At 45.1% G+C, this 14,680-nt stretch overlaps 1 protein-coding gene across 2 annotated transcripts in view; it reads right to left on the bottom strand.

Moving 5' to 3' along the window:
* Window positions 1-14,633, bottom strand: part of AIDA (axin interactor, dorsalization associated) — a 49,466-nt gene extending 34,833 nt beyond the window's left edge. The window contains exons 1-2 of one of the 2 annotated variants that reach the window (XM_048843266.2): window positions 14,376-14,633; window positions 12,771-12,931 (exon numbers count right to left, since the gene is read on the bottom strand). In XM_048843266.2, the coding sequence (XP_048699223.1) occupies window positions 12,771-12,823 (53 nt within the window). In that variant the 5' untranslated portion in view covers window positions 12,824-12,931; window positions 14,376-14,633. The remainder of the gene's footprint in view (window positions 1-12,770; window positions 12,932-14,375) is intronic. The other variant, XM_048843265.2, reaches the window with a different exon arrangement.
* Between the last annotated feature and the right edge of the window lie 47 nt (window positions 14,634-14,680).

Here is a 14,680-nt window from a genome sequence, read left to right as displayed (position 1 = left end):
AAAGTGGAATTGCATCTTTTTATGATGTATAAGGACCACTTAAACTTTCTAATGTGAAAAACAAGCACAACATTTATTTAGAAATACAGGTCTTGTTTACCCTGGATAATTCTGTAATGACTGGAAAACTCCTGAAACTAAAGCATCACGAGAGTCAAAGTAACAATTTTCAGTCTAGAGTTAACTAGGTGTTAATAAAGTTAATGACAGACATTCTGGAGAAGAGATGTCTGTTTAAGATTCAATACAACTCCCTCAGTTAAGATGACTGATTATCAAGACACAAGAGATCTTCCAGAAAAAGCAGCTTTTACATCCCTGACACATCTAAAGTAAAAACAAGCAAACACTTTTCAGAAGCACCTTTCAGGCCTCATATATCATAAAGGAGCAAAATGAGGATAAGCTCAATTAAAGAGTCATTTTTGCGCATGTCATAGTAGAAGGGACTGACTAAATCACTTGCTTAACAGAAGTGGTCTTCTCACAAAGCTGTAGCAGAACTGGACTTGTTACATTTGGGGATACGTTAGACAACCTCCTGCCTTGAGAGCCCTCCAATGAAGGTGGTCTCTTCTACAGGTTTCATTGTACTTTAAATATCAAATATTAAAACAAGTTAAATATTCATATCTATCATACAATCAGAAGACTGTCACACTTCAGATACCACTGTATAGCCCTTCAGAATGCACTACCAGAAATTAGGAGACCAGACTTCTTCTTCTTGAATTGATCACTGACTCACTGTGACACATTGGGTAAGTCATTTAACTTCTCTGGACCTCAGTTTTCCCATTTATCAAGCAAGGACGGTAATTACCAGTCTCTGTAAAGCACTTTGACCCTTGGTTGGAAAGCACCAAGTGCAAAATATGTATTTATTTGATTTCATCATATTTTAACAAATTAGATATTGTTTAAAATGTTAATTTTCTGGATAAAACTGAGAGTAAGGCTCATAAAAACCAATGCCATCTACTAATGGGCAAGAAAGCATTAACAGGTCTATCCGCTATCATAGAGCATGAGAGTCATGGAATTTAATTAAGCCAAGGGGAAAAAAAAGCATTGTTACTTATATAGAAGAGAACTTGGAGGAATCTGGAGTATAGCCCCGACAATACCATACACAGGAGGACTTGATTCTTTGAATGAGGGAGCACATTTTGAACTTGTTCCCTCTCAAGTTTTGTGAGTGGCATTTCTAAATTTCTTTTGCTGTTAATTCAAAAAAAGTTTAAAATGTCCAAAGTGAGAACAAAACATTCTGTTTGATCCAAAACAAGGTGGTTGGATGCGGGGCGGGCGGCATTTGTTTTTGCTAGGAAAATAAAAAAAATTTGTTTTGGGTCAATCTGAATTTTTTTTTTTCTCCAGTTCAGACAGCAAACTTGCACAGCGCTATTCATTTACCATTGGAGAGGGGATGCCAGGATTAATCCTAATGGTGTTTTTAACTTAATGCTTTTCTAATGTGGCTGTTTTTACAAATGTCACATGTTAACAAGACCCTTACTCTCTCTGTAGCTCAGTTTTCTCATCTGTAAAATGGGGACAATGATACCTACCCTCCTTTATAAAGCACTGAAATCTATGGATTAAAAACTCTATAAGAGCTAAGTATTTTTATATAGATGAACTGTTACCTTTCCAAAAATCTTTTCAGAAGTTAAATTTTTAATCCCGTTCAACACAGCAACTGACATCCCTCCATTTTAATGAAGTAAGAGATATTAGAGCACAGGTTTATAATTCCAATTTGGAAACAAGATGAATTAAAAAGCTTTTAGAGGCAGTTTCGTCAAAGATCTATGGAAGAACAAGTAAACTCATTACAAGTTTGCAATAAGTTACTGACAAGGAACTATTGGGATTGCATTCCATGTGAACCTGAAATAGAATCTCAACCTTTCTTTTAAAAAAATCCAATATATCAGCACTTCTGAACTTTCTGTACCAGTAGAAGTACAGAACTGGGTATACGAAAGGGAAAGGAATCTCTCCCCACAACTGCTTATCATTCTGAAAGGTCATTTAGGAAACTTTTTGGAGGAGAAAAAAAACCTAGAGAAATTCAAAAGCTCATTCTTGATTCATCTCTCCCATGCCCACTGTACTTGCTAGTAAGAAAGACTTCATTGGTACCAGATTCCAAAACCTTATTTTTTGTGAAGTGTATCTTCCTCAGCGAGAAACATAATATTGAAAAAGCAAAACCTAGTTTTTATGGTCTTTTTAAAGTTCCACTTTAAAAACTGTATGGGGGGGGAGGATGGAAGAATGGATGACTCAGCAGATTAGAATTGGGATATAGTGACTTTCATTGTCCTTCCAACCTTGGCTTAGGTCATTCGTGACCAAAAATTGCTAGCATTAGACGGCTGTTCAGCGAAGAGTCTGATCATCTCAGTCAGATTCCCAGTGAATGTGTTTAACACAAAACACCCTGCAATTTATACCAAGACACTCTTGCTGGCAGTCTCAGAACAAAAAATATCCAAGGACTGAATGGGCCCTGTTTCCTCTCACTCCTAGACATGGTCCTTTCAGAACAGGGTTGAGATACATTAGCAGGACAATGTGTGGAAGAAGCTTGTACTTTTGCTTATTGTATTGTTCCTGTTCTATGAATAAAGAGACTTGGGCTGTTAGTCCAAACACTAGCGTGTGCACGCATGCACGCACACACGGACCGTACCTGAACACTGCAAATTTGGTTTGTTAGTTATTCTTGGATTAACTTTAAAATTTTAATTGCCAAAAAAAAAAAAAAAAAAAGGTCTAGAAGCCACATTGTCCTTTTTCACCATTCAGCATGTACTTTCCTGAATCAAGAACATAAGATTTGAGAGAGAGATTGGATGGAGGGTATTTAATTTAGAGTATAAGCTTCTTGAGTGGGGACTGACGTCCTCTGTGTAGCATTGAGTGCCCCAGTGGGCCTCTATAAATGAAAAATAATGCAATGGTCACATGCCAGACTTCAGCATTTGATGACAGCAAGAGCGTTCCAGTAGAAAAAACTGGGCATTTTCTTACCAGCCCAATTTTTGTTTTTAGATGTTAATGTAGTGCTCATGTAAGGTGTCTGACTGATAACATGTACTGTAGGAACACAGATTTTCCCAAGCCCAGGTCACCCAGAAGGGGCCATTTTCCAGCAGTCAGAAGGTAGTTTCATTTACACGGCTCATTGGCAAAATAAAAACAAAGTGGGAAATAAGGATTCCACAAATATATGAGGGGTGTAAATGTTACAGAGGCAGAGTATTTATTTAAGGGTACTACTTGGGGTATAACTAAAAGTAGTGGGATGAAATTTTAAAGAGGAACACTACATGTTTTCCCTTGTTGCACAGCAGGGGGAAAAGAGCCCTGGCAGTTAGATCATGGAAATTTGACAAAGCATTTGAAGGTGTGCTTTAGGGAATGATTCTGCATTGGGAGATGGACTGATAGAAGCTAGAGATGGAAAAAACCTATTTGTTCAACGATTCTACACCACATTTCAGCTCATGAGGAACTTTTAGGATTAAGGTACAACTCCTCAAGATTGCATTGTTACAAAGCATCTTCAGATCTTGCTATGGGGCACTGGCCTGCAACACACACACACCCCTATGGGACCTTGAGATACATTGCATTCAGTTGCTACTCAGGTTGTTTCAATCACCCAGACTAAAGTGGTTCAAAATACATACCTGTAACAGTCTCTATGCCTATATCTGCCCCTTTTTCAAGGCTATGATAAATTTTGTACAATGAAATCTATGCCTTGTAAAATAATAATCTGAAAACTCATGATTTGCTAATCTTTATTGTCCTGGTAAAATATGTGTGGCAACATTGTATGTAAAGTTAAGATTTCTACTGTACGATGTTACTAAGGGCTTGTCTACACTTGCAAGTTTTTTTGATGAAACTAGTGTCGCCAAGGAAAAATTGACAAAAGCAAAGTCGCCAAAGCATGTCTACATTTGCTCCCTCTGGCGACAGATCGTGTCCACATTTGGGGCACCTTTGTAAACAGCGAGAGCAATGGACTGTGGGAATGTATCCCACACTGCCTGGTGACACCATCCATCGCTAGGTCTTGTGGGAATGCGGAAACTGAGCGCATCCGGGGATGGGCAAAATGTACCATCATGCACCGCTTTGTGTCCCACCCCTCCAAACGTCTCTGGCTTCCTTTTGCGCTGTTTTTCCAACTGTCATTCTTTTACAGCGCGCACCAACATCTGCAGTGAGAGAGAATGGATCCTGCAATTCTCTCCTATGCGCTGTTAGCTGTCCTGAGGACATCGTGCATGGCAGCAGAGTTACTCACAGAGTTGCTCACAAAGTTAGCAGAGGATTAATCGCAGGCACCCGAGTGTGATATGGACAGCAGCAACTTATCAGTGCTTTGTGCGTTCACAGACCAGCTGTATACAGTAGACCATCGCTTTTGGGCTAGGGAAACAAGCAGTGATTGGTGGGATCGCATTGTCACGCAGGTGTGGGATGACGACCAGTGGGTACAGAACTTTAGGATGTGTAAAGCAACCTTCATGGAGCAATGTGCTGAGCTGTCCCCAGACCTGCAGCACAAGGACACCAGATTGAGAGCTGCCCTTCTGGTAGAAAAGCGTGTTGCAATCGCTGTGTGGAAGCTGGCAAATCCAGACTGCTACCGGTCAGTTGCAAATCAATTTGGACTAGGAAAGTCCACTGTTGGGGCTGTATTACTCCAAGTGTGCAGGGCAATAAATCACATCCTGCTGCATAGGACTGTGACTCTGAAAAATGAGCATGACATAGTGGATGGCTTTGCAGAGATGGGTTTCCCTAACTGTGGCAGGGCGATTGATGGCACACAATCCAATTTTAGCGCCAGACCACCTTGCCTCTGAATACATCAACAGGAAGGGATACTTCTCCATGGCGTTGCAGGTGCTTGTGGATCACCGGGGGCGTTTCACGGACATCAATGCAGGCTGATCTGGAAAGATTCATGACACACGTATCTTCAAGAACAGTAGCCTGTACAGAAAGCTGCAGGTGGGGATTTTCTTTCCAGACCACAAGTTCACAGTGGGGGATGTGGAAATGCCCACAGTAATCCTGGAGACCGGGTTTACCCCTTACAGCCATGGCTCATGAAACCTTACACAGGGCACCTGGACAGCAGCAAGGTGCGTTTTAACAGGCTGAACAGGTGCCGCATGGTAGTAGAATGTGCCTTTGGCCATTTGAAAGCTCGCTGGAGGTGTTTAAATGGCAGGCTAGACCTTACCAAGGATAATATTCCCATGGTCATAGCCAAATGCTACACTTTGCATAATCTGTGTGAATCCACGAGTGAAATGTTTGCTCAGGTGTGGAGCACTGAAGCAGAGTGCTTGGCTGCACGGTTTGAACAGCCAGATGCTAGGGCTGTCAGAGGGGCCCAGGGGGTTGCTATTAACATCAGAGGGGCTTTGAGGAACCACTTTGACAATGAGGGGCAGTAACACAGGTCTGCTCTGGAGTTGCTTCCCTGTTGCATCCATATACAATTTTGGGGCCCAAGATCCATGCAACACAATGCTTTAGAAGCCTGTCCCCAAGAGTGACTTGATTGCCATACGCTTTTGTAGAACACAGAATAAAAATGTTGTTCCATTAGATACCTTAGCTTTTATTTATTGTGAAAAACGATAAAACCTCACAACTGAATGTAGCTCCAGGTATCTTTGTGCAAGCTGTAAGAGGGGGTGGAGTGATGGGGAATGGGAAGTGAAAAGGAATGTGTGGGCATAGAGGGGAGGGTGGGGTTGGCAAAGAATTGTATATCTGCTGCAGTGGCGCTCCAGCTCGGATCAGCTCAGTGTGCAGATGTATCAATGACTTGAGCATCTCCGTCTGATCCTCCGTAACTTTTATCATCATGCCTAGCAAAAGCAGTATTCTCTTTTCTGTCCTGCCTTTCGGTTTCCCAGCACTCTTTCCATTCCCCCATCTGTCTCTCATCACGCTGTAGAACCTCGCAGAATACTTCTTCTTTGTTATGCCTAGGTTTTTTTCTTATCTGCCGCAGCCGGTCTGCGGGGGTACATGATGTGTTCTATAAGGTCTGTGCTGAACAGAAGGGGGATTGTTACATTCAAGCAAACGATTGAAACATTTTAGTAACAAGGGCCTTTTGCTCCTAGAAATCACTCTGAGACTCTAGGCAGGCACACGGCTCTGCAAGCACCCCAATCATGGTGAGTTTCAGGAGCGGGGGGAAGGTGGTTGTGTGTACAGACAAAAAGGTCACAGCTTGCAGGGAACTCATTCTAAATTTATCCCATACTTTTTCACAGGTGGCCAACCTGCTGGCTGACATCCCCCTGCTGACGGTGACCAGAGAAACCAGGGCTCAGCCGCTGAATGCTTGCAGCTTGCACCCCAGTCTATATGCAGCTCAGCTATGTGCTGCTTTGGTCCCAGTTCCAGTGATTGCTAAATAGTATGGTACAATTTCGTACAATGGGGGAACTAACAAGGCTGCAATCCCTTGGAATCTGAGGCAGAGGATTAACAAGTACTTCCTGGAAACTTTCCAAAGCCTCCCTCTCTGGAGGATTCCCTGCAGAACTCAATGTCCGTCAACACCCTGCTTGGCCATGCAGATTAGCTACACAGGACAATGTCCAGCTCACAGAAAACACTACCTGCCTCCCACTTTTCAATTCCCTACACAAGCCACAGCAATTTACCTGGAGTCTCATCTGCTTCCTGCTCTCCGCTGAGCACTTCTGCAGTGGAGAAAAGTTCCTGGCTGCCTGCCCCACTGGAGGACCCCGCTGAGAGCACCACATCCTCTTCTAGCTTGACTTCTTCATCCACAATTCCAGCCTGTGGGTTACCCCCTCTTTCCGCTGCATGTGAAGTATCCACAGGGCAATCGGCAATGGAGGTGTGGTCACCACGGAGGATAGCATTCAGCTCCTTATAGAAACAGCTGGTCTTAGGTGAACCACAGGAGTGATGGTTCGCCTCCCATGCCTTATGGTACGCCTGCCTCAGCTCCTTTATCTTCGCTCTGCACTGCGGCGTGTCCCGATCATAGCCCTTTTCGCACAACCCTTGAGAAATTTGCCAGTGTGTCCTGATTCCTACGGGTCACTCACAGCTGCGACTGAACAGACTCCTCTCCCCATATACTGATCAGATCCAACAACTCAGCAGTGGTCCAAGTGGGAGCGTGTTTGGTGTGATAGCCCACCATGCTCACCTGGGAAGCTCCTCTGGGAAGCCAGCAAACAGGAAATGAGATTTAAAAGTCCCGGGTCTTGCATGGGGGAGGGACGGGTTGGCTGCAGGGCAGTGGAGCTCAAACTGCTAACCAGAGCGGCAGCATGGGAGTTGTGGGATACTTTCTGGAGGCCAATAAAATCGAGAGAAAAAAACCTGCGGTGTCTACATCGGCTGTTTGTCAACAATAAAGGAAGGGGAAAAGACAAAAGTCTCTTGCAGGGGTGGAAGTTTTTTGTCGCCAAAACTAGGGATTTTTTTCTGAAAAAAGTTACCTTGCAGTGTATACAAGCTCTAAGACATATTCCAAATTTGGGGAAGCAGCCACAAATCAGTTCCTCAGAGATAAAAAGCAAACTGACGCCTCGGTCTATTTGATTTCATTGACACCTGGCTATTACCTGGTTAACTGGCCATTCTTTGGCAAGAAAAAGGAGGTGACCAAAAAATTTACATCTTTCCCATCCCCACAGACTTTGTCTCCTGAACCCCAGCTGGAAACGATTCTCAAAAAAGAGGGAAAGGTATAAGAATGGGGAACAGGTGCCCCAAAATGGCCTCCCTTTCTCAATCCACAGCAGCCACAATATCTGAGGAAAAACGTAACAGCTTTGGACTGATGGAGGGATCCTGTCTGAAAGGAATTCTGCCAGTAGGACTACTGAAGCATGTGGTGAGAGACAGACCTTTCGCTTTCTAGTTTGTTAAGTGAGATATTAATTGTGAAAAGAAAAGGAGTACTTGTGGCACCTTAAAGACTAAAATTTATTTGAGCATAAGCTTTCGTGAGCTACAGCGCACTGCATCCGATGAAGTGAGCTGTAGCTCACGAAAGCTTATGCTCAAATAAATTTGTTAGTCTCTCTAAGGTGCCACAAATACTCCTTTTCTTTTTGCGAATACAGACTAACACGGCTGCTACTCTGAAACCTGTCATATTAATTGTGTTTTACTTTTAATTTCTTTGTAACCAATTCTGACTTTTATGCCTCATTATTTGTAATCACTTAAAATCTATCTGTAGCTAAACTTTGTTTATCTAAACCAACATGACTGGATTGAAGTGTTTGGGAAACGCCATTTGAGATAACGGGATTTGTGCATATCATTTTCTATTAATAAAATGACATACTTTTTATGAGCTTGTGTTGTCCAGCAGAGGACTGGGCAGTACAAGACACACATTTCTAGGGGCAAGTCTGGGACTGAATTTGCTGGTTTGCTCTGCAATGTAATTAAAGAGTGGCTGGCCATACACTCATTGTATAGCTGGGAATACTTACATGCTGTAGGCTGCGTATGAGTGGACCTGGAGTGGTTCCTCTCACACAGTGAAGCAGTGTAAAAGGCACCCCAAGTTAGAGAACTGAGAGGACACAGCTGTTCAACAGTCCAGATTATACCTTGGGTAATGCCACAGTATCCCTTTTGTGGGGTCTGATTTATTAAGTCTTCCTATGAAGTGTAACTCAGTTTAGTAGTTGACCCAGTTCACACCCATTCAAGGTCCATATAACGGTCCTGGTCAGCTTTCTTGCCCCTGTTCAGGAGGCCCCTTTATGGAGCTTGGGTTGTACCCTAAACAGTTACTCTCATGCCAGGAATCCCCTGCTTTACTCCCTAGAGCTGAGGTGTAACTTAGGCCAGTTGTAGGGCCTTAGCAAGTTTCTTCTTCAGCTGCCTTCTTTTCCCCAGTTAGTCCTCAGGCTTAGAGAGTTCAGCACCAGCCTTCTCTTGCTGGTATATGCCATGCTATGAGGGAGGAAGCAGCATATACACTAGTTCCCTTCTCCCAGCTTATACCCAATTGGTGAGAGGAGCCTTGTCCCCCTCCTTCCTCCTCACACACTCTGCAATGCTCCTGGCCATGGGTCCTTAAAGAAACAATAACTGATTTTCTCCAACACACTATTAATTCCCGGGACTGCTTCCCCTCTACCAACACCCTCTTATTTCCTAGGTCTTTGCAATCATCAAAACCTTTCAAAATCTTAATGGACCATTTCAGGTGACAGGGGTTGGGCTGACCCCTAGGCACCACCACCCATAAGGGGTAGACTACCCCATCCCAGATCCTTAATCATTATACAAACATGTCACTGAGATGTTCACTCAAGTTCGATTGGGAGGGAGGGGGGGAAGAGACAGACAAAATATACTCAGAGCAGCACCAAACACATTAACCTCCTTTTAAAAAATGAAGCAAATAAGGTATTGTGGGGCTTTAATATTTGCTCTAAGCAAACTGGGAAACTAATGCCCTTCACAACCTGCAGCCACTTTCACAAACAGTTACTAAACTTTGTTTTCTGGTTTTTGTTTTTTTTAAACCAAACCAAAAAACTAGCTCTAGGATATACTGCCAGTAGAGGAAACCTGGTTTAATGAAAGTCAATGCAGGCTTTATAGCAGCAGTCAGATCCCCCCCTAAAGTTTCCACAGGTGATGGGTCTAGGAGGAGAGTAGCAACTGGTACAGTAGGTAGTAACCACATGTTCTCCGATGTTGGAGATTAAATGCAGGCAAGGATGGGCTGAAACTGTATTGGATAGCTTAGTTGACATTTGCTCCCCTCATCATCACATCCTGAATGGAGACTCCACCCACAATCAAAGAGAGAGGAGCATCAAGGGGTTGGATTGGAAAGTTACAGTAAGAAAATAGCCCAAGAAAGTGAAAGGAAACTAAAGGGCATTTTGAAGAGAATCCATGGGAAGAGCTACTACAATTTTCCTTCCAGTGAGGAAGGAAAAAATTAAACAAATGGAGCTTTGGTGTCAATTGCTGTGATTCCCTATAAATAAACGGACACCAAAACAACAACAGTACTCAACATTTTTCCAGCTCCTTCCATCTAGGATTTCCCCATAACTTACACTATTGAATGAATCCACCTTTACAACCCTTGTGAGATGTACATTATGCCATTCTACAGATGCAGAAACAAAGGCAAAGAGAGATTAGGTAACTTGCCACTGGAAGTCTGAACTCCCAGTTCTGTGTCTTAAGCTCAAGATCCTACATGTGCAGTTGGAGCAGTTAAGTTCTTATAGCACCTTCCAACCAGGGGAGGGAAAAATAGCATAGCCACACAACACAGTGGTTTTAATCCCCCTTTTATAGACAAGGAAATAGAGGCAAAGAGAAGTTACATGACTTACGCAAGGTCACACATGGCAGAAATAGAGCTCAGATCTGCTGTCCCCGTGCTGTGCTTTACCAGTGTGAAGATACACTGTATGCACAGTAGTACTAATTGTAATGAATTATAAAGAATTTATTCCCATAGCAGAACCACTGCTGTTGATTATAGAAGTATCAGCACAACCATCTTTCCATTTGTCAGAAATGTAAGAAAGCAATTAAGTAAATGCATCTTGCATTGTACTCTAAAGTTTGCTCTATCTGAACTGCCCAGGGAAGAGAATTCCAAGGATAAGGGGTCTTTAATTGAGAAGGTGCTGATGCCAATCCACAGGTCTTCCAGCCAATCTGAACTGCTGGGATGGTTCAAGAGATGGTCACTCAGACAGGCTGTCCTTGTCATTCAGGGCTTTACCAACACTTTGCATTACTTTTGGAAGTGCAGGAAGCCAGTGCAAAGACCTGACCACATGTTCACAGACACTTGCAGGAGGCAAGCAGTTGTTTTGCCCCATAAGAATGACCATACTGGATCAGACCAATAGACCACCTAACCCAGTATCCTGTCTTCCAATAGCAGCCAGTGCCAACTGCTTCAAAGAGAATGAACAGAACAGGGCAATTTCAAGTGATCCATCCCCTGTTGTCCACTCAGAACTTCTGGCAGTTGGAGGTTTAGGGACACCCTGAGCATAGGGCTGTCTCCCTGACCAGCTTGGCTAATAGTCATTAACAAGTCCATGAACCTCTCTAGTTCTTTTTTGAACCCACCAACAGCACTAAAACTATGCTATAAGCCAGCTTGTACTCAGGAAGCCATTATGCAATGCCAGCAAGCTTGCCAGTGACCACCCCATCTCCAACCTCCAATTCCTGGGTAAATTGATACCATCGGAGCTAGTCAACTTCAGCCAACTGCGACAATTTAGACAGACCCCTTCTAATATGGCTTCAGACTAGGGTTTGACACGCAACAGCATTAAACCATGCTGGTGTATCTCCCTAGGCTAAAAAAATAGGTCAAAATATCCATGCTAGCGCTGTTATTTATTAGCGGCCTCCATGGGACTGATCAAGAGATGCTACTAACCTGCCTGTAGTACCTAGAAGAGGTAAACAGAGCCATGTTAAACTGGCTTTGCTCTTTCCTATGAAAGATCAGAAGACTGCAATAAAGGACGCTCTTCCTCCTCATGAAAGGTCCCCTCTTGTGGGATTCTTCAAGGCTCATGCCTATCACTTCTCTTATTCAACATATAAAACACTGAGATCATCAGCAGACATGTACTACACTGTCACCAACATGTTGATGACACCCAGCTGAATGGTTGAACACTTGTGTTAGAAAAGGAGTCTCCTGTTAAAATCAGACAGAAATAAGAGTGCATGTGAAAGACACCTGCTTCAGCTCAGTCCCAACCAGAAAGAAGTGAAGCTGGTGAAAAGAGAGTAGTAATTAGAGCTGAGGTTCTCAAACTGGATTGTTCTGCAGAATTAAGTATTTTACAAACCAAGCAGTAGGACGATATATACTCTCAGACCCTGCACCCTCATGAAGTGACCTCAGAGTGAAAAAGCCTGGAGAAACCTTCACTTTGCGAAACTGATTTCACCCTCTACTGAGATTTTATGTTCTTAGATTGCCAAGATGATTTCAAACTTTCAGGTTATGGTTGACTCTTTTTTCCTTATGGATGTCCACATAACTATTAGAAACACCTTTTACTTTCACCTGGTGAAGGAACTCCACCCCTTTTCAAGTACTGGACTAGCAACAGACCTCCTTGTTTTCCTTCCCATCCCAAGGTTTTATTATTACAATACCCTGTCCTTATTCAGAAAACCAATAGGAAACCAAACCGTTCAACTTGTGTCACCCCATTTGCTAAGTGGAGAGAGGTGATGACAGCATAAACATCAGTGTTTTATAATTTACTCTGATTTACAAGCCCAATTTCAGATAAAATTCGAAGTCTTGGCCCTTGTCTTCCTAACTCATTTAGGATTTTGATCAGGCTATCTCAGAAACCATCTCTTGCCATCTTTCTCTGAGAATACTATGAATGATGGAGCACAAGTGTGAACCTGAAGGATTTTCCAAGCAACAGGCCTCTTAGGAAATTCACCACCCCATGATCAAGCTGAGCCCAAGATCTGCAATCTTCAGATCACAGTGCAAGATTCTTCTCTTTTGGTAGGCATTTTCCTAACAGCCAAGCTGTGGCACGGCCCAACCAATCAACTGTTCATACTGTTACTGTATGAAGTACTTTAAAATATAGAGCAAAAGAGAGGGGGGCTTTTACGGGAAGGATGAACTTGCTCAGCACTGAGACCTTTCCAAGTTTAAGGAATTAACTCACGGAACAGTCGCCGTTGTCCACCCCTGCAGGATTCCACAGGCAGTCACCACCATTAGATCAATGGTGCATCAAAAAGTTGCGGATGGAACCAATATTAACAGACAGTTGAGTTTTTTCCATCAGTAGGAGGAGATCAACAACTGATGCCACCGCAGTCTGTTCTATACCCAGAAAAAGGGATCAAGGAAATCTACAGACTCAGAGTATAGCTGAAATCGTCTCATAATTACCTTGATAATCTTCCTATCCACCTCCATCCCCCAAAAGGAAGTTAGAGACAGGGCAGTATTTGGCAAAGGTTATTGGTTTTTGGTTTTGTTTGTTTGTTTGACATACACACACACACCAAGGATGATCAAAGGTCTAACCAGTGCTGCTGTGTGCGCTTGGCAGCTTGCCCTCTCAAGAGAGGGACTAACAACTGCAGCCAGTATCTGCCTTCCACCCCAAGGGTAGTTGTTCTTTTATGAGGGAGCCTCCATGATGCAAATGGGGCAGTAAGCCCTTTGCCCATGCAGATTGGGCTCTGACCCCCGCCAAGCGAACAGTGGCTCGTATATGCCAGAGAGCAGGGTGCGACAGCCCTTTCTCTTAGGTAAGTAGGGACTAGACCCAGTGATGCCCCATCTGCTTCCCCCCAGCCCTGGCACCCACATCTCATACTCAACTATTCCTTCCAACAGCTGCTCCGAGCCATTGCCAAGTCCCATGTTCAGGTGTCACCTTCAGCTGCCCACAGGCTCCATGATGCCCACAGGTCTAACATCCAAAGCAAATCGACAGCCTCCCTAACTTCCCCAGATCCCCCTTGTGGAGCCCCAACTCCACAAGACAGACCCTTAACCCCCCCTCCAAAAAAAAATCCCACACCACTCATACTCTAATCCAGGGGTTCTCCAACTGGCGGTCAGGACCCCCCAGGGGGTCACGAGATTATTACATAGGGGTTGCAGGTTATTACATGGGGTGGGGGGCACGGTGATCACAAGAGATCAGCTTCCACCCCAAACCCCACTGTGCCTCCAGCATTTATAATGGTGTTAAATATACAAAAGAGTGTTTTTAATTTAGAATGGGGGGAGGGGGGCTTGCACTCAGAGGCTTGCTGTGTGAAAGGGGTCACCAGTATAAAAGTTTGAGAACCACTGATCTCATCGCTGTGCCCAGCAGCCATCCAGCCTGCCCACAGCCCCACCCCTGGGAGAGACCAGCCACAAGTGCCAGCCCTAGAGGCAGCAGGATCAGTTCAGCTGCCTCAGGTGGGTACGTTACACGGTGCCAGGGCAGGGAGGGGCGCTGCTCAGGTGGGAGCGGCCTCTCTGCCCCCGTCCCTCACAGGGCACCTGACTTCTTGGACTGTGGGGGACAAGACCTTGCGTGGCGCGTACAGCACCGGACACGCCGGGGCCGGGCGCTACTGAACCAGTCCCTTCTCTAGCCCCAGCGCCCCCTCCCGCCCCCAGCCAACGTCCTGCCGGCCCACTCCCAGCCGGTGTCCCAGACCGGCCCCGTTCCCAACCCCCAGCCAGGATCCCAGCCCCCTCCATCCCTGCCCGTCTCCGCTCCTGGCCCCCCGCCCGCGTCCCGGCGCCGCCCCGCACTCACATCTGATACTCGTCTATCGCCTCCACCAGCTGCCCCCACGAGTCGAAGTCGGTTCCCTTCCTGAAGCTGGCGCCCCAGCGCTGCAGGAGGCTCCGAGCCGCCTCCGACATGGCCCCCGCACTAGGGCAGCATGCTCAGCCCGGGGCCGGCCATCACACGGGCGAGCCGCTCCCTCCAGCCACCCCAGCCGCCGACCAAGCCCATTTGCGGCGGCAACCCACCCTGGCGGCCGCCTCCAGTCAGCCCCGCCCCTCCCAGCAGGCTAGTCTGCGCCGGCCACGCCCTCGGCCCCAACGGGCGGGGGA

The sequence above is a fragment of the Caretta caretta genome, chromosome 3, assembly GCF_965140235.1.
Source record: "Caretta caretta isolate rCarCar2 chromosome 3, rCarCar1.hap1, whole genome shotgun sequence".
Classification (NCBI taxonomy): Eukaryota; Metazoa; Chordata; order Testudines; family Cheloniidae; genus Caretta; species Caretta caretta.
Note: the sequence above shows the minus strand (reverse complement) of the source record. Positions and strands in the feature narration are given on the sequence as shown.